At 38.6% G+C, this 20297-nt stretch overlaps 2 protein-coding genes across 4 annotated transcripts in view; one reads left to right on the top strand and one right to left on the bottom strand.

Moving 5' to 3' along the window:
- Window positions 1–6911, top strand: part of LOC144084904 (transmembrane protein 150A) — a 28669-nt gene extending 21758 nt beyond the window's left edge. For 2 of the 3 annotated variants that reach the window (XM_077613719.1, XM_077613718.1), the window contains exons 7-8: window positions 1284–1461; window positions 1630–6911. In XM_077613719.1, coding sequence (XP_077469845.1) covers window positions 1284–1461; window positions 1630–1859 — 408 coding nt within the window. In that variant the 3' untranslated portion in view covers window positions 1860–6911. The remainder of the gene's footprint in view (window positions 1–1283; window positions 1462–1629) is intronic. The other variant, XR_013303952.1, reaches the window with a different exon arrangement.
- Window positions 6390–15399, bottom strand: mat1a (methionine adenosyltransferase 1A). Its single transcript, XM_077613717.1, has 10 exons — window positions 15136–15399; window positions 12985–13062; window positions 10961–11083; window positions 10757–10869; window positions 10104–10247; window positions 9335–9460; window positions 9166–9258; window positions 8925–9107; window positions 7775–7908; window positions 6390–7675 (listed from the first exon to the last, which is right to left on the bottom strand). Exons 1-10 carry the CDS (start codon window positions 15200–15202, stop codon window positions 7573–7575), a joined length of 1164 nt encoding a protein of 387 aa, XP_077469843.1. The 5' UTR covers window positions 15203–15399; the 3' UTR covers window positions 6390–7572.
- Between the last annotated feature and the right edge of the window lie 4898 nt (window positions 15400–20297).

Genomic DNA, 20297 nt, shown 5'->3' with positions numbered 1-20297 from the left:
AAGATATTTTTTTTAAATAGCGCAACAATTGTCTTTTGTTTCTAACCATGCTTGTTTTCTTTAAAGGGGCACAAGAAAACATGTAATTTCTTTTTTTTTTGTATGTCCAGTATGTAATGCAAATTTGACATTTACGTTGACTTTGACTTTATGTTTAATCAAAATCTGGCCCGTGGTGTTGAGTTTAACACCCGTCAAATATGGCTTTTCTGATTTATTGAATTTCATTGATTTTATAGTGCTACCAGTTTACTGTGTTCACGTCACCGTATCTTTTACATATTGAACACGGCCCAGTGTCTTGTGCACACACATACTGGATAACTAGAGCAGTGCAAGCTTTCTGCATCATTACTCCTTCTTAATGATGGCAATTAGTCACACAGGGTGGGACAGTGACCAGCAGGCTTGCATGTAAACAACAGTCATGCACATGCTTTATTCACACCAATGAATGAATTATGTATGTAGTATTTATTCAATCTTAGAAGAATAATCACAACGTAAAGGAAAAGGAAGTGCAGGAGCTGAAGGGTGGCATGGAAAATGAATTTGGAGGTCCATCAAATGTAATTGCTCAGTCTGTTCAAAATAGTAAAACGCCAAGAGCTTGCTGAAAAAGAACAATTTATCCTGATGGATATTCCTGAAATTGTGGCTAGCGCTGTCTTCCTTGCACGGGCAGTTAAGGTTACATTTTGAGAAAAACAACAAGTAACAATAATAATGATTAAAAATAAATCACTTGAACAACTCATATTTCAGCCCGCGATCGTCTGCCCACCGATTCAGTGTTCCCTGCCTCTTGCCCGAAAGTAAGCTGGCATAGGGTCCAGCACCCCCTGTGACCATTGAGGATGAAGTGGTTCAGAAAATGAATGAATGAGCATATTTCAAAATATAAAAATCAAAACTGAACTATAAGTGATTGTTACAAAAACAAAATCAACCACAAAATTACAAACTTATCTTATCGATTATCCTCTGGTGTTTGATATTCATTTAACACACTTTTCAAGATGGACAAACACAAAAGTAAGCAAACAACAATATTTAAATTCAAATGTAATGAAAATGTAAATATTACAAAACATGAAGATGGCTGCACAGTGGGGAGTGGTTAACAAGGGATCAATCCCTGGTATGTTCTAGCCTTCCTTTTGGGAGTTTGCATCTTCTACCCGTGCCTGCTGGGTTTCCTCTGGGTACTGCGATTTCCAAACCAAGGTTTAAGGTTTTTTTTAGTTTCCAAAAAATGAATAAACTCCTTGTCATTGTACTAGGTGGACTATGCCAAGGTTCTCCACTATGTCGGAGCAGGTGTAGCCTTTCCCACCAGCATGCTGTTCGTGTGCCTCCAGTCGGCGCTGACGTATCGACTAGCCAAGACGCAGGGGGAGTACAACGTGGCCCACCTGCGCCTCTGCATGACCCTGCTGGCCTTTGTCGCCCTGGTGCTCAGTATCCTTTTTGTTCTTCCTAAGGTCCACTAGCATATTGACTGCCTTTGACGGCAACAGCTGTTCAATCCATTCCAGTTTAAATGGATCGGACTTCTATCGTCGTCAGTTGTGGCAAAAATGTGGGGCTCCGGGGTTCCAACATCTATCTCCTTAACGGCATTACCAGGTGGGGTGTTTTTCTGCCAGGAGAGCTTCACCCTGCAACACGCCTCAGCTATCTTTGAGTGGGTCTTCTGTGTCATCATCATGCTCTTCTATGGGACATTCGCCTTTGAGTTCGCCGGCGTGTCGGGAGACACCATGGCCGTGCTGGCCAGAGGGGGCTCACTCCACAAGGCCGACACGCTGGGGCCGCACCCACCGCCTCACCAACCTGAAAACATTACCATCATGTAGCACCTGGCACAGGATTATCCTTTCATTTCAACGGAGAACTTTCCCTCCCTTTTGCCTTGTCTGCATTTTGCACACGCGTGAAACCAAATGTTCCATCCGGACAGTGAGAGCAAAAGATTCGTCAGAGGAAGAAAACCTGTTGTAACCAGTTTTCCTCTGTCTGCTTTTCAACAAGTGACCTTGGATGATTTCCTCTTCAGGTGATTGCAACGAGGCCTTTTCATTTCATTTGGTGAGTGCGCCCGTTCTAATTGAGAGGCCGCTGGACGGCTGAAAGTACTTCAACAGTGCTGCCTACGTCGTAGCCGCTGAGGAGGAAGGTCAGGACGCGAGCAATAACCTCACTTTGACGAGTGCATCGAAACTCTTACGCAAATAGTCTTACACACAAAAGAGGAGACCTGTTATGTTTTTTTAGTCTCAACAAGGGCTGCCATAAACAATTAGTTGACTAATCGACTTAAATATGGATATGTCACAACTGTTAAATTAAACTAGTATTTACATTTTATCTGGATGTCTGCATTCGGACCCAAAACAAAGCATTTTAAAAAAATTCGAACGGAATATTACATAACTGTAGCATATCTGTTAAGGATTCAACATCTTAAGTAATGATAGAAAAAGTTCTCAATTAATTTGATAATTGATTAGGTCTCGAGTAGTCAATTCATTGTGGCAGCTCTTGCTTGAACAATGATTGTGCAAATTAAACATCTCCAAAGGTGTCCAAACCAATAACTTCATTCACTATAGCAGATATTAAAAACAATTTAACTGGTAAGGCAGTAAAAGGAATAATACATTTTCATTTTTCTCGACCTTTATCAGCAACCAATTACCAAAATCACACCATTCTTTTCATAACTCCTAGTTTAATTACAGCAGCAACTGGATCACAATATTTTCCTCCAATTTTGCATCCAAATCTTTGTCGCATTCCAAATTTTACAGTTTTCATGCATAAGATACTTTGGGTCAAAGTGTGTCATCTGGTTAAAGTTGTTTGGGTATGATGCATCTTTGTGCTTCCCACACAAAAATAATGTTTATTTGAGCTATTTTCTTAGTAAGAGAAAACGTCTTTTAATCATTTGTTTTTCATTTCAAAATATATTTTTTATTATGTTCAATATTTAAGTGGAAAACAGAAAATGTTTTTATATTTATTTTTAGACTTTACAAAATACTTTTTGAACTAAAAACACAGAAAAAAAATGGATTTAAAAATTGCAATTATTGATTTAAAATGGGGGAAATCAGGAAATATAATACACATCTATAATCTTCATTTGAATTTCATCCAAAAACAGAAAGTTGGCACTCATGATTTACTTTCTCGGCCCGCACAAAATAATGCGGCGGGTCAGATTTGGCCCCCTGATCGCCACTTTGACACCTGTGTTATAGGGGTGTAAACGACCAATTTAATTCTGATAAAAGTCTTTCGTCAGCAATCTGAGATTTGCAGATGTAATAAAGTCTTGCATGATTCGGTTTTGTTGTAAACACAATATTAGGCGCACAAAATAATACAAAGCAGTTTTAATGTTTTTGACAAATCGTTTGCTAAACATTTCAGGCATTTGAATAAACAACAATCTTTTGAGCAAAACTGAAGATTTAATATGTTGATCAATGTTCTGTTTTAAACGATTTCGATTTAATCTAATTGTTGCCTGACCAATTGATGTACAATATACCAGATTGTGTCGTTACACCCCTAATATACTGTATATATGCATTATTTCTCTCATAGTTATTTTTCTTTCTTTAATATCCCGAGTTAACATTAAATTATATTGCGCAAAGAATTATATACAATTGTGCCGTGGCCCTTTTAGCATGTAAAACTAATTCCATCTGAAGCATTTATTGATTCTATATTTCTGTTTGGGGCATTTGGAAGAGAAGGTTTGGACACCAAGATATAAAAATAACCTATTTGTTAAACATTGGACATGCTTTCAAAATTGGCATGAAAAAAAAAGAATTTTTCAATTTGCATAACAGGTCTCCTTAGTTCACTCTGTCATGTTACTCTTTGTTCGTTCTCCACGTTCAAGTCGGCTTTACAGCCATACCTTGAGATACGAGCCCAATGTGTTGAAGGACCGAGTTCGTATGTCGATTTACTCGTCTCTCACATCAACGTTTCCCATAGAATTGAACTAAATAAAAATTAATTTGTTCCCACCCTCTGAAAAAACACACCAAAAAACAGGAAATTACAATGGAAAAACATTTTTATTGGTTGTAATTCACCATCTACTAACAGAGTAACAAATAACTAGTGGTTATGATGTTTAATACACTAAAATGAGACATTATTCAGTACAACGTGGAATTCGCGGATGATAGAGTCACTTGACGGATGCGCTCGTAACGTAACAAAGTTTAAATTTAACTTAAATGAACTTAGATTCCCATACACACACTTAAAAACTGTTTTAATCTTATGTTACACTAAATTTAAACTCTCGTGTGTAATAACCAAGGCAAAGAGGTTAATGTATTCCACCGTGGCTTTCGAGGCGAAGTTCCTGCTTCTCCATACGTATTGGCAAGCTAGCTCAGTCACGCATATAACAATATTTTTCGATTATTTCATGCTTAATATCGATTGTCATCATACGCATTTTCTTCGCACTATCCTTCATTGCACCTGCTTGCTTTGTACCCATTATGTTTCCCTTAATTCTGCACTGACTATCGCAAAAAAAACGGGAAAAAATGCAACACTCCGCCCAGTGCTCGTAGAGATTTTTGCACGAGGGAGATGCGGCGAGAAATCATAAGCAGCCTCTCGCGAATTGGCCACCTGGCTTTCTCGTAGGCTCGTATCTCAAAATTTGTCTCGTATCTCAAGGCAAATATTTGCTTGGAATTTTACTCATATCTCAAATTCCTCATATTTTGGGGCACTCGTATGTCAAAGTATTACTGTATTGTCCAAAAACTGCCAACAGAACCTCCATCAGTGTGCCATTGGACACCAAAGACGTATGGACACAACGCAGACTCCCCAAGCCTGTCGAATCATTCCATCTGTGTGACTGTAAGCTTTTTACCTTCTTCATAGACTACTCTATACTATAAACGACTCTAGGGCGAATGTTACTGTTAAAAGCGTGCCAAATAGCGGGTCTGTGGCCCCGGTGCTAATATCAAGCTGCTTTCTTTATGTCTGATTGTTAAGTTACCTCATACATGGTAAGCAATATGCATTATTGAACATTATCATCAGTATTTTGGGTACACCACAAACCAAGTACAAATACAAAAACAGTGCTACATCAATTTGCGCATTTCACGAGCCATTGATTAACGGATCCAAGTGATTGGCGATAGAGATCATATAATTTAACTGGAGTGTGTGAGCAATGGAATGATCACTGATAGCCCCCCAAGATTAATTGGATTTGACGTCTATTGTTGCCAGGGGCTCTAAAGCATGATCATGATTTACTGCCAAATGTGTGCCAAGCAAAATCAATCCATGCAGCTGCTCTCATCTTTTTAAATGTGTAATATTCATCGTCACACTTGCTCAAAATGCCTTTTTTTCCGCACACTGATTGTGCGTGACTCCAAAAAAATGTTCTCACTTTCTCCCTCTACTGGGCAAACCTCATTGCAATAGCCACACTTAAATTTCGATTTTTTTTCTCTTCATGCTGGGGCGTCCAAACATTTCCTCTGCTTTTAGAAAAATGTATATACATATATATAAAATATAATTTCTTTTTCCTTTAAATGTTTACACAAATTATTCTTAATGGGGGAAAAATAGCTAAAAAAAATCATTGTTCTAAATACTTTGCAAGGAATTTGTTATCATATTTTTGTGTTCTATTTATATGAATTTAAAAAAAAACCTCAGTACCAGTGACAAAACAAAGTGCATCGGCTGGGGAAAAAATTATCAATTTTTAAACTTATTCATACAATTGCGGAAAATTTACCCTCTTTACTCATTTTAAGTACAAAATCCACATGGCCTATTTAAGAATTGTCATTTTCTTTTTCGTCCATTAAATAGCATCAAATCAAAGCATCCAACAGCAAAGTCTTGTATCGCTTTGCTTCAGCTATTCATTTCATTTTTTTGCAGTTCATTTTTAGTTGTAATTTTCCTCAAACTGCCTAAATTCAACCTTTGTTCTCATTTACCAACTTGTCTTTGTACCAGGAATGTGTTGTAGCTGACGACCCATTTTGAATATTTTGTTCGTATCGTTAGTTCGTTGCGCCGCTCAGCCACACCTTGTTTAAACTTTAGCAAAAGCAATCATGCAATCATTAGTGAATTAACCTGTAAATTTCATAGATATGAAATATGTGTATATTCAGTAGTCAATTCTGCTACCTATGTGCCTTATTATGACTTTGATAATGCGAACCAAAGAGCTGTAAATTCTATTTTGATGATTGTATACTGTGCGTGTATGCCTTAATGTTCAACAAATAAACCGTTTTAAATACGTATTTTCTTTCGCCTTTTGCGCACAACAAACAGAACTCAACATCTTTTCTTTCATGGTTTTTGTTTAATTATTTACATTGTCCTGTTGTACTTGGCCAACATATAGATGACAGCAGAGGACATTTATCACTTCAGCAAAGAATAGTTTTTTTTTGTCAAGCATTAAGACATGATGGAAGAAAGAAAAGAAAATACCAACTAATAATGCCCTTAAAAGCACACATTAAGACTCTTGAATGAAAATGACAAAAATAGAAGAGACTAAGAACTACACAAAAGCATCTTTTTCTAACATAATTTTTGCGTAATCTGTTTTTAGAATTGCATAGTAAAAATAAGATCCTTTTTTTTCGATCACATTTAATGAGATTTGAAGCTTTTTACATTCCTTTTATTTTTAAAATGCATCAAGGGACTTGGCAACTTTCAGAAATTAATAAATATGATGAGTTGATCACTTTGTGAAATTTTTAGTTAATTTGTTTTAGAAATTATATAATTTCAAAACAATAACTTTAAATTACATTGTACCATTTAAGGGCTATTTATTTTACATTTGCTTGGCATCTTTTGAAGACTTTTTTCACAATTTCTGGGCAAAAACAGACTTGGAAGAAAATTTGCTTTATGAGAAATTCTATTTTTAAATTGCATTGCAAAAAAATTAAACACTCAGCATAGGTCAGCAAAAAAAACACTTTGGGGTGGCATTATTTAGTATTAGCTTCCTTGGCATTTTGAGGTCTCTTAGGTTCGGGTTCAGAATCATGTGAGTGTATTATTAGTAGTATAGTATATTCATGAGTATGAGCACACAAACTAGGCTGGATGTGTGTTTGGTTGTAACAAGCTTATGATGAGCTAAAGAGGTTTTAATGACCTGTTAGGCAGATTGTGAACAGCTGTCAAGCTGCAGATATAACTTCCAAAAAAAGAAGAAAAAATAGATATGTTTTAGAGCTAAAGCTTTGGTTAGCAGTAATTACACAAAAAAAAGTGGTTCTAAAAATATCTCCACTTGCAGGCGTTGTACGTTCACAGCATTGAGGTGTTTGCGATTTGACAGTTATTAAAAAAATTAATTTGTATGTTTTTTGTTCCCATCAGATGTCCTTCACATTGTGCCTTTTCACATCCTCTTACAGCCACTAATACAGATCTTTGGTTTGATTGGTTTTGCTTTGGTCCATGTCCTCCAGTTGTATTTGGCATGAGGACATGGAGCACTTAGATGAGCAACTTTTTGGGAACCTCCCAGCTGAACTCGGGTCGCCCGAAATGGCCATAGGTGGCCGTTTGCTGGTAGATTGCTCGTTTCAGTTGAAGTTCCCTGTGAACATGAACATCCAGTTCGGTTTTACAGGCGTTGTTTTTCTGCCCTCTGTTGGCAGTACTGACCATAGAAATGAGACCTCTGCGGTTTTCTTACCTGACGATGACTCCTGGCCTCAGGTCAAAGTTCTTGTTGACGATATGCAGCAGCTCCGACTCGGTTTTGCTGGATGAGCCGTATGTGAACAATGAGATGGACAGGGGGTGCGCCACACCAATGGCATAGGACACCTGGAGGACATGCCCATGAGAAAATGTCTAAAGCACGAGTGCTCATTACGTCGAAGGTACTAGTAGTGGTAGATTGCCTCAGATTTGATCCAATCTGTTAGTTTCCTTCAGGCCTGAACAATGTCTCGTTTTTACCGTGACATTGCAATGTCCCCATCGCAATACTCACACTTTGTTTGAACATGCATATCTGACTCAATTAACAATCGTTAGGGTCTCAAAAAAATCTCATTAATAGATACCTGAAAACACACAGGAAGTCTGCCATAATGGTTTGAAATTGTGATTTTAGCTCGTTGGTGCCCTCTAAAATGACAAATTATCCATTTTATTAAGCAAAATAAAATTTGGGGTTGACTCAGACTATGGGAAGCCCTGTAAAATTGTCTCGTGTCCATGCCTTAAAACACGCGGAGTCGGCCGATATGGTCTGAAGTGTCGATTTTGATCGTCACGCCCTGTTGAGTTGTTTTTAAAAAAAAACTCAGTCCCCAAAGGCTGTTCCACTTAGCAATATAAAAAAATCATGGATTCTATGATGAAAAAATCTAAACAAAACATGATAAAATGTCTCAAGAAACATGGGCTGAAAACACAGGACATCTGCAAGTGCTGAAGTTGACCTTGTAGTGCCTTACATAAATTTTAAACAACTCAGCCCTTGAAGCTGTTTCACTTAGCAATCTGAAATTTAGTAGCTGAATCTGTCTACGATGAGTGGGCCTACTATAGTCTCAAAAATCCATACCCAAAAATACACAGGAACTCAGCTATTTTGACCTTTCATTGGCCAGATACCAAGCTCTAGATTAGTTTTAAAAACCTAGCTTTCAAATGCAGTTCCACTCAGCGAAATGAAAGTTGATAGATGCGCCTATGGTAGATAAAGTAGACCAACACAAAAACAACTACTAAGCCTGAAAACACACTTGGAGTCATTTGTTTCAAATCGGCGATATGGCCAGTTTCAGAGTGTATGTGCACTGTTTGTGAGAAATTGGGGGAGAGCCACCTACCTGCACCAAAACCCTCCTGCAGAGTTTGGCCTTGACCAAAGACTTGGCCACCCAGCGGGCGGCGTAGGCAGCCGAGCGATCCACTTTGGAGAAGTCCTTGCCGGAAAAGGCGCCACCCCCGTGAGCCCCCCAGCCTCCATACGTGTCTACGATGATCTTGCGCCCCGTGACGCCAGCGTCTCCCTTATGAAAGAAAAACGAGTGAGTGGAGGATTTGACCGCACCCATCTGAAAGCCTCACCTGTGGCCCCCCAATGACGAAGCGTCCACTGGGTTGCAGATGATAAATGGTCTTGTCATCCAGGTACTTGGCCGGGACCACCACTTTGATGACCTGAGAGGAAAGTTAATCCAATCGTGACCAGGTTCTCTTACAATATTTGCAACACAAGTGATCCTGATACCAATACCTTCTCCTTTAGGACTTTCTTCTGTTCCTCCAGAGAAATGTAGTCGTCGTGTTGCACTGAGATGACGATGGTGTGGACTCTCTTGGGGATGACAGCGCCATCTTTCTGCTCGTAATGCACCGTCACCTACCCGCCAGAGGACAACAAAGGTGAGCTCATTTGCCTTTAATGAATGGTCTTTTATGACAGACACTTATTTGTTATCGAATGAGATTTTATCAGCAGAAGAATCTGTGGCAGTTGTCTGTGATGAGCATGTGATTATTGAAGCCTCATGTCAAGATAGGGTTCTTTTATTCAAGCTTATGATTAAACTCGGAATTATAAAATAATCAAACCATTAGCCTGTAAAATACATGATTTATTATAAATGTGGTTGTATTTTGGATTTTATAGTTTGACTGAATAGTATTTTCGAAATTGGTTTTGACAGACTAATCTTATTTATTTCCCTTGAAGGTGTAAAAAAAAACAATATAATAAAAATAAGAATAAATACAAAAACTATAATAATAGTTTCCCACAGGCCTATCCCCATTTTTTTCCCTTTACTTTTTCTTATTTTTATTTTTTGCAAACCAATCCATAAAAATCATCCATTCATTCATTTTCTGTACTGCTTATCCTCACAAGGGTCGTGGAGGGTGCTGGAGCTTATCCACTCAAAAAAACAAAAACAAAGCAATGCATGGCTACTAGTTATTCACAGATTTGGATTATTTACGAATCCCCTCATAAATGCGACTTACGGCCGCTTTATAACCCGTACCTGTGTTTTGGAGTCGGGACGCAGCCAGGGGATGGCGCCGCTGCGTCTGAGCTCGGCCATCTTTGAGTTGAGCTTGTGGGCTAAGACAATGGTGAGCGGCATGCACTCCTCTGTCTCGTCAGTGGCATAGCCAAACATCAAACCCTTAAAGACACATCAGGATGAGTTATTTTAATTTCAAGATGCCTTACACCACATGTGTCAAAGTGGTGGCCCGGGGGCCAAATATGGCCTGCCGCATCATCTTGTGTGGCCCGAGAAAGTAAATCATGAGTGCCGACTTTCTGTTTTAGGATCAAATTAAAACGAAGAGTATAGATGTATATTAAATTTCCTGATTTTCCCCTTTTAAATCAATAATTGTAATTTTTTAATCCATTTTTCTGTTTTTAGTTCAAAAATCATTTTGTAAAATCTAAAAATATTTTAAAAAAAAGCTAAAATAAACATTGTTTTAGATCTATAAAAAACTGAATATTCAGTCCTTTTAATCCAATTCTTTTAATCCATTTATAAAAAAATAAATCTAAATATTATATCTAAGATGGTCCAGCCCACGTGAAATCAAGTTGACGTTAAAGCGGCCCCCGAACCAACCCAAGTCTGACACCCTTGCCTTACACCAACACAGCTTGCTGCGACCAGAAACCCACCTGGTCTCCGGCTCCAATATCCTCCTCCTTGCGGTCCACGTGGACGCCTTGAGCAATGTCTGGACTCTGCTGCTCCAGTGCCACCAGGACGTTACACGTCTTATAGTCGAAACCTAACGCATCAAAGTGGCACAGATGATGTCTCTCATTATACTAGTTTAAAAAAAAGTGAGGGGAAAATATAATCATATGGCTGTGGATCACCTTTATCGGAGTTATCGTAGCCGATGTGTTTGATGGCGTCCCTCACCACCTTTTGGTAGTCCACATTGGCACGAGATGTGATCTCTCCACAGAGCAGCACCATGCCTGTCTTGCACACCGTCTCTGCGGAACACCATTTCTTTTCATTTTAATAGTTTTAAACCCTTCCACAAACCGATTTAGAATAATTTAGAGTAAGGTATTTTCCGGACTATATGTCACTTTAAAAAAAAATGTTTGGCTGAAGTTGTGACTAATACTGAAGTGCAATGGGGGTTTTTTTTCTGACCACCAACTGCCTGTTATCTTGTTTTATATTTTACAGTTATCTGAAAAGTATGAGTGTGGGCGTGAATGGTTGTTTGTCTCCTTGTGCCCTGTGATTGGCTGGCCACCAATTCAGGGTGTCCCCCGCCTCTGGCCCAAAGTCAGCTGGGATAGGCTCCAGCATCCCCCGTGACCCTAGTGAGGATAAAGCGGTTCAGAAAATGAGATGGGATGAGTTATCTGAAAAACTCTTATGTTAACTGATGCCTATTTAACTCATTGTTTTCCATTTTAATATTGTTACTTTAAAATATGTTCTTGGTTTCAGATTAAATAAAAAATACCCTCCCAAAAATGCCACTAATACTCCAGTGCACCTTATATATTGTTTTTTCCTTTTCATTGTCTATTCTTTGGCTGGTGCGATTTATAGTCTGAAATATACAGTAGTATTTCTTTTTTTCAACATATTTACTAGTGATGTTCCAGTATCAGCATCTGCGCTTAATACTGCTAATTTAGGAGTAGTCCGATCCATTAGCAACAGTTTTAGTACTATGGTGGTTTTTGGCGTCTGTAGATGGGCGGCAAACATGTCCGCTGACTTCGACCACTTTTCTTGAGAAAAAAATGATAGTAACACATTTAATATTTGTAAACAGGGCATTTCTTGAAGGAGGAGATCTTAATTTAACATAAACAAAAAAAATCATGTCCTTTACTAGTTACATTATTTTTACTGGACTGAAAATATAGCTAATCGGTATCGGCGAAACAGTTCTTACATTTTTTTTAAAATCACATTTCAGGAAAATTTTAAAAAACAGTACTATTGGGACAGCCCAATACAGTGTTTATGTTGTAATTAATTACAAATATAATGTCACTACTGAAAAATGGTCAGACCCTGTGTAGAGATTATGGCTCAGTATTTAGCAGCAAGTTTACTCTGTCGACAGTTTAAAGAGTCTTAAAATCTCCAGATTTTTAATAAAATGATACCATTTAATATCAGCACTTTTTAGCATACTAAACAGGAGATCAAACATGTTTGATTGATATGATTATGCGATTTTATGTCCAAAAACTGTATTTGAACATCTCATGCTTACCTCAACCAGAAAAAAACATAACAATTGGGTTCATAATTAGGATTTTATGTAATATTAAGCATTTGGAAATAATCTTATTCAATAAAGTGAGGGGGAAATGACATTTATATATTATACATTATAAGTAAAAACCATTTTCCCACAAGTAAACAAAATAGACTTTAAATTTTAGGATGATTATAGTCAATTACAAATGAAAGTCTCAGATTGAGATTAAGCTATTTTTAACGTTTTTTGAGGGATCACTTTTTGTTTTCGTCATGCGATGGCTGAGCTCGTGAGCAGTGTCATTTTTTCTCGTTTACACGTTATTTTCCCCATTATTAGAAAACTACGATGTGTGATTCTCATACTTTAATTCTTTGAGCAAATGTATTTATATTAGGTGTCTAGGATCAGTGATCCAGGTCGACAAAATGTACGTGAAAATATATAGTCGTGGTTACGTCATTTTGTGAAAATATGACATGACTTAAATATTTGGGATTTCCTGAATGTCTGTCAGCCCAAAAATACTTCAGTAGTGAGCTTAGTAATGAAATATGGCCCATCATGTAGCTGTAGGCCTTTTCCAAGCTGAAGAAATACACTCCAGTGACTTATTTTCCGGCTGGAATTTAGCCAAAGTGTTGAGAGTTTACACACCACAGGCCACTTTGGCATCAGGGTCCTGTTTGAGATGCGCATCCAGGACGGCGTCGCTGATCTGGTCGCAGATCTTGTCTGGGGGGAAGAAAACAAATCAATAAGGGATAAAGAAGCCTCAAGTCAGACGGCGCTAATCAATCGGGAGTTGTGTATTTTAGCACACGGCTTCTAGAGAAGTTCAAAAAGAGGAAATGCATGGCGCGGTCATGGCTGGACAATGGCACGCTAAGTGCCCCATTCATCTCTCTCGCTTTTTGTGGGCACCCCTCTCAGTGCTGTGATGAAGCAATCCAACACAGAGGTTACATCAGAAAGAGCTTTGGCATTTTAAATTTACGTGGGTCATTTTCAGAACATTTGCTCAATGATGAACAGAAGAGGCAAACATTTGTAGTACAGCTTTTTTTTCCCCTATGCTGCCTTGGTTCAAAATATATATTTTTCCCCCCCTAGGTTTAAAGTCCTACTTTCTTAAAATGATTAACATAACGTTTTAAATCATTCATGGTTTAAGGAATTATTGCGTGTGAACGCAAAATCATTGCCACATAATTGGAATTCACTGCTGTGTATTGCCACAAAACAATGAGGCCTAAGTGAAAAAGACTCGTGTTTACTATTTATTATTTGTTAAAAGAACCCAAAAACTGAACTCTGAAGAAGATACCTTTTTTTCATTTGGAAGACATAACTGTATAGATAGTTTACCATTAAGTTGGTATATTAAGAAACAATTATGATTGTCTGAATGATGACAACCGCCAAGTAACTTTACTTATTGGTAAAATCCATTGATTTTTTTTAAATAAGACATTAAGTACAATTTTCAAATTAATATTAATCAAATTAAAGTAAAATAATCATATGACTATTGCAAAATGTAGTATACTGTATAAAAATGAATTACAATTTATAATTATTTTATTTTTAGATTTTTTTTCCAGAGTGGCAGGAGTAAATCATAGTGTAAGGTTTAACATGTTAATAATGATAATAAAATGAGTTAGTATTTGTTTTAATTTTAAGGGCATATTTATTTATTTATTTTTGTTTTAGTTTACATTTTTTGTATATATTTTCATCCATGATGATGATTTTTTTTTCTTCAATTTAAACGATATGAAAGCATTTTCTGTGCGCACTCACCTTGCCCTATCATATCCTAGTCTCTCCTCTCCTCCCACTTTTCTGTCCCGTTGGTTAGTTGGTGTATGAAGCTGTGATGATTTAGTAACTCTATCTAAAGCTAGGTAGCATTAATATTCATTTGTGTTTCTGTATCCCTATTCAGCATATTTTATTGTTACGTCTCTTTAAACCCATTTTCTTCTATTTTTGACCCCCCCTCACCTTCCCGTATCTGTGAGAAAAGAGCAGACCTCAGAGTATGTTATCAAGTCAAAAGATTATGCGTTGCACTTTGCCTCCAATGCAGCACAAAGCTATCAATTAAATATGAAATATACTGTACAAACAACATAATCACATTTGGTGAGAATTAATATAAGAATTTATATTTAAAAAACCAGCATCACCAAAATAGCTGACTGGTTGATTTTCATACTAAATAAAAATAAAAATGTTCCTGTCATTTGAACTACAATCTTAAATATCTACTTCGGCAAACCCTCCTATTATATTTGATCAAATGAATCAAAAATTCAACTTAATACTGTCCATGTTCCATCATTTTTGTTAAGCGGGCTGCCTCATTATGGATGGAGTAACGTGGACTTTGACAGGATTATGACACATTGACAGGAGAAAGTGGAGGGCGAGAAGTCAATGTAGTGATGCAACCATTTCATTGCAAAGTTTTTTTCCCACTTTTTTAGTGCCATTGAGGGCGCTTGGTGTCCAATCCAGTTTGACTGGGAGGGTTGACAGCAAATGAAGCCCTCCTTTTCAAAATGGATTGGAATGGCAAATCAACAAGTTATTTCATAAAATGTACACATTGAAAATGTGCAGTTCTGAACATGTGCATTTGACTTTTTTTTTTAAGTTACTCACTTTTCATGCAACCCAACACCACAGCCTGCACACGACGACCCCCAGCCCTCACTCCCCCCACTCCCAACACGTGCTATGAATGGGATGCCTAACTCGGGAGTAATATGGAAGCGTTTTAAAAAGAACAAAACCAACCTGGATGTCCCTCTCCCACCGACTCCGACGTGAACATAAATGAGCCGTCCTCCGGCAGATCACCCATTTTGCGTTTTTTGCTTACGGGGGGCAGCTTTGGGCAGTGTGCGTTTCACGGGGTGCTGTGAAAGTGGGATCCTCCGTTCCCAAGGTCGCGCAGTCCTGATGTTTGACAAGTTTATATTCCTGCCGCTGCTTGTTATTTTTCTGCAGGAGGGAGCCGAGAGAGACAACACAAGTTCTGGGTGACTAAACACCACATCGGAGTCTGCATGCTACTTTATATAGGTACAACTCACACACACACACATGCAAGCGTCATGTGAATCCGTGGGATAGTCCATTCCAGGAGAAGAGGAGGAGTAGTGGATGATGGGAGGGCTCAAAGCGCTTGTGGTAATGGGACATTAACCCCTCGTGGGATGCAAAACGATACAGTAAAGCTACCACGGCCAATCGATTGTCAAGATTAATCGACTAATGATCGAATAGCCAATTAATCAAATAACTGGGGAAAACCCACGAGAACCCGGGAGAACATGCAAACTCCACACAGGAAGGTCCAGACCTCGGATTGAACCCTCTAACCGCCTCTCAAAATTATTTATAAAGTAGTCAAAGAAAAAAAAGGTTTTCTTAAACATGAAATTAAGTTACTAATGCTGGTTTGCTTGGCTTTGACTTCATATTTGTAATTTTTGTACATTTTTTATTATACCATCCATCCTTTTTGGTTTCTTCTGTCAGGGGTAATCATATACTTTCCATGACAGATTTGGCGCAGAAAATTTACATTGAATGCCTTTCCTGATAAAGTCCACAAGTGGGAATTGAACCCAGGCCACTACAAATTATCTAGCACCTGTGTACTTTTTCTTTTACTGTAATAATAATAATGATCATTTGTCCATTAGTTCATTCATTTTCTGAACCGCCTTATCCTCACTAAGGTCGCGAGGGGTGCTGGAGCCTAGCCCAGCTGACTTCGGGCCAGAGGTGGGGGACACCCTGAATCGGTGGGCAGCCAATCGCAGGGCGCAAGGAGATGGACAACCATTCACATTCACACCCATATCTAGGGGCAATTTAGAGTCTCCAATCAGCCTACCATGCATGTTTTTTAATGTGGGAGGAAACCGGAGTACCCGGAGAAAACCCACGCAGGTGGACCGACCTGGATTCGAACCCAGGACCCCCGAGCTGTGAGGGTGATGCGCTAACAACTCATCCACCGGGCCGCCCCCATTCATTCATTGTTTAGATTTTTTAAATTTTATAAAAAATATAAAATAATTATAAAAATTATATGAAATTAAAATTATTTGTGTATCTGTGTATATATATATATATATATATATATATATATATATATACATATATATATATATAAATTATTTTTTTGAGAATATTAAGATGTCTTTTCAAATGTAATTTTGTCTTATTTTGAGATCATTGATGATTCACTGATCTATAATGTATTATGATTTTAGTATATTATATTACACCAGTGGTTATTTTTCTTTTTTGCTAGTTGCCCCCATATATAAATGTTAAATAGTTGAAAGTATATAGTAAAACGAAAGAAGAGCAAAAAAGATTTATGTTATTACTGACTCTTTGTACATGGTCCATTACATTACATGAAGGAAATAACTGAGTTTTGAGCAGACACTCACCTGTTTTTCTTCGCTGCATCCATCTGTACGAGGCCTGAGGCCGTCCTCTGCTCTCCACACACTCAAGCCCATTTCCTTATTAACAATGTTTGTCCTGGAGATATCTTCAAAAAAAAATCTCACATTAATGTCCCCTTGAATCCCTCGTTGGTGCACACACAACAAAGAAAAGCAATGCTTGTTACCGAATATAATGGTTTAGATTTTAGTGAGGATCATCATGGGCCTGACATCTAAAGTCAGGAAATCCCAGAGACCAAAAGAAAAAAAACGTTATTTCAAAAGTGGCCTAAATCTAAGCGTTAGTCCATATTTCATAAAAGATGAAAAATAACATTTACTGCATGCAGATGCAGTGGGGCCAAGATGGAGGTTCGAGTTCTCTATCAAGTCTAGACTCACACCGGATGGCGATTGGCCCAGTGTTGCTCTAAGCACCCAGCGCAAGAATGAACATGGTACAGTTGTGGTCAAAAGTTTACATACACTTGTGAAGAACATAATGTCATAGCTCTCTTGAGTTTCCAGTTATTTCTACAACTCAGGTTTTTCTCTGATCGAGTGATTGGAGCAGATACTTCTTTGTCACAAAAAACATTCATGAAGTTTGGTTTTTTAATGACTTTATTATGGGTTAACAGAAAAAGTGATCAAATCTGCTGGGTCAAAAATATACATACAGCAACACGAATTAGTAATTTTGGTGACTTAGAAAGTTGTGTCAGTGAAATGAGCTTCATACCATGGCCTCTTAACTTCTTGTGAGTGATTGAGTGACTACAGCTGGTGACTTCTCTGAGGCCATTTAAATAGTGCTCATTGGATGCAAACGCCCACAAACGCTACAATGGGGAAGTCAAAGGAGCTCAGCATGGATCTGAAAAAGCGAATCCTTGACTTGAACAAGTCAGGAAAGTCACTTGGAGCCATTTCAAAGCAGCTGCAGGTCCCAAGAGCAACAGTGCAAACAATTGTTTGTAAGTATAAAGTGCATGCCACTGTTTTGTCACTGTCATGATCAGGAAGAAAACGCAAGCTATCACCTGCTGCTGAGAGAAAATTGGTCAGGAGGGTGAAGATTCAACCGAGAATCACAAAAAAGCAGATCTGCCAAGAATTAGAAGCTGCTGGAACACAGGTGTCAGTGTTCACAGTCAACCGTGTTTTGCATCTCCATGGAATGAGAGTCTGCCGTGCAAGAAGGAAGCCCTCGGTCCAAAAGTGGCACCTTAAGGCTCGACTGAAGTTTGTTGCTGATCACATGGACAAAGATAAGACCTTCTGGAGGAAGGTTCTGTGGTCAGACGAAACAAAAATCAAGCTGTTTGGCCACAATGCCCAGCAATATGTTTGGAGGAAAAAAGGTGAGGCCTTTAACCCCAAGTACACCATGCCTACCGTCAAGCACGGTGGTGGTAGTATTATGCTGTGGGGCTGTTTGCTGCCAATGGAACTGGTGCTTTACAGAGAGTAAATGGGATAATGAAGAAGCAGGATTACTTTCAAATTCTTGAAGATAACCTAAAGTCATCAGCCCGAAGATTGGGTCTTGGGCGCAGTTGGGTCGCAACAGGACAGCGACCCCAAACACACATCAAAAGTGGTAATGGAATGGCTAAATCAGGCTGGAATTGAGGTTTTCGAATGGCCTTCACAAAGTCCTGACTTGAACCCCATTGAGAACTTGTGGACAATGCTGAAGAAACAAGTCCTTGTCAGAAAGCCATCCAATTTAACTGAACTGCACAATTCTGTCAAGAGGAGTGGTCAAAGATTCAACCAGAAGCTTGCCAGAAGCTTTTGGATGGCTACCAAAAGCGCCTAATTGAAGTGAAAATGGCCAAGGGACATGTAACCAGATATTAGCGTTGCTATATGTATATTTTTGACCCAGCAGATTTGATCACTTTTTTCTGTTCAACCATAATAAAGTCATAAAAGAACCAAACTTCATGAATATTTTTGTGACAAAGAAGTATCTGTTCCAATCCCTATCAGAAGAAAATCAGAGTTGTAGAAATAACTGGAAACTCAAGAGAGCCATGACATTATGTTCTTCACATTTGTATGTAAACCACTTGTTTTGACCACAACTGTATATAGATCTACCTATAGTGGTTAGCGCATCAGCCTCGCAAAGACATGCATGGCAGGCTGATTGGACACTCTAAATTGCCCCTAGGTATGAGTGTGAATGTGAATGGTTGTCCATCTCCTTGTGCCCTGCCACCAATTCAGGGTGTCCCCTGCCTCAGGCCCAAAGTCAGCTGGGATAAGTTCCAGCACCCCTCGCGACCCTAATAAGGATAAAGCAGTTCAGGGGGAAAAATGGTGACGTGTTAGTTTGAATGCGTTATTGGAAACCAATGGGGCTTTTTTTGCTCCAAAACGTGTGTTGTGTCTGAACATTTGGGCTAAAAAGCTCGACCCAGGATTGCGTGAATTTTCGTAACAAGGTGAATCGAGAAGAGACTTGTGCCAAACTTTCAGCCACAAAAAAGGCCTAACCTGTGATGCTTTAACCAAGGTAGTTGAGGTACATCCTGAACAGCACATTAAATAATGTACTGAATTAATATGAGAAAATAAATACTAGAAATAAAATTCCAAATATATAGGCGAGTGATACCAGATTTATTCATTTTGATGCAGGGATGAGCATCCTTGTCAGGTTCTCATCACACAAACTTTGGACACCCGCATTTAAATGCCTGTTTGCGTAGAAACTGGGCCGCTGCTGTTATGTGACCGCGTGAAGGGTATCAAAAGCCAAACAGGAACCGGATTAGACCAGAGAAGACTAGAACGGGACCAAACGGAACCCGTCAAAAGCACAACAAGCGATCCGCCTCCTATTTGTCTTGGATGGCGATGAAGAGGCTATTTGTTAATGACTGACCACCAACGAGCTTATTTTGTTTTCCTGACAAGCTCGTTCTGGTTCTACGTTAAGATAAATGCTACCTAACCACCATTCTACTTTTCCAATAAATTCTACATTGCTGATAATCTCATAATGGGGAAACCCACACTGCTCAATATGCAGCCCACAAAGGTAATGTTCGGTTTTAACAGAAGGTCTTTTAATAACATTTTGTGACTTTAATTCAGGCGACCAATGGACTGGTATATATTTTATAATAGATGCAAATTGGCTAGGAGGTGTTAAATGGTACTGTTGCCATTTGGCTAGTTATCTAAATGATTTATTGCCCCTTAAAAGAACAAATATTCAAATTTGATTCACATTTGCGTGGAGGTGGGCAAGAGGGTGAGGCGAGGACGGCTTTATCAGTCCAGTTGAAAGTCCAAAGCGAAGGCTGGTGCATGGAGCCTGGGCGGCCGGAGGGCCTCTCGCGGGGGACACCAGGCGAAACGATAAAGACCGCCGACCTTTGTGTTGCCTTAAAACAACATTTGCAAACATTACACTAGCAAACGCTCACACTAAGTCCAAACGAGTTAATCATACATGACAGTGTGACA

This window comes from Stigmatopora argus, chromosome 11 (assembly GCF_051989625.1).
Source record: "Stigmatopora argus isolate UIUO_Sarg chromosome 11, RoL_Sarg_1.0, whole genome shotgun sequence".
Classification (NCBI taxonomy): domain Eukaryota; kingdom Metazoa; phylum Chordata; class Actinopteri; order Syngnathiformes; family Syngnathidae; genus Stigmatopora; species Stigmatopora argus.
The sequence above is the reverse complement of the archived record's forward strand: the minus strand, read 5'-3'. Positions and strand labels throughout refer to the sequence as shown.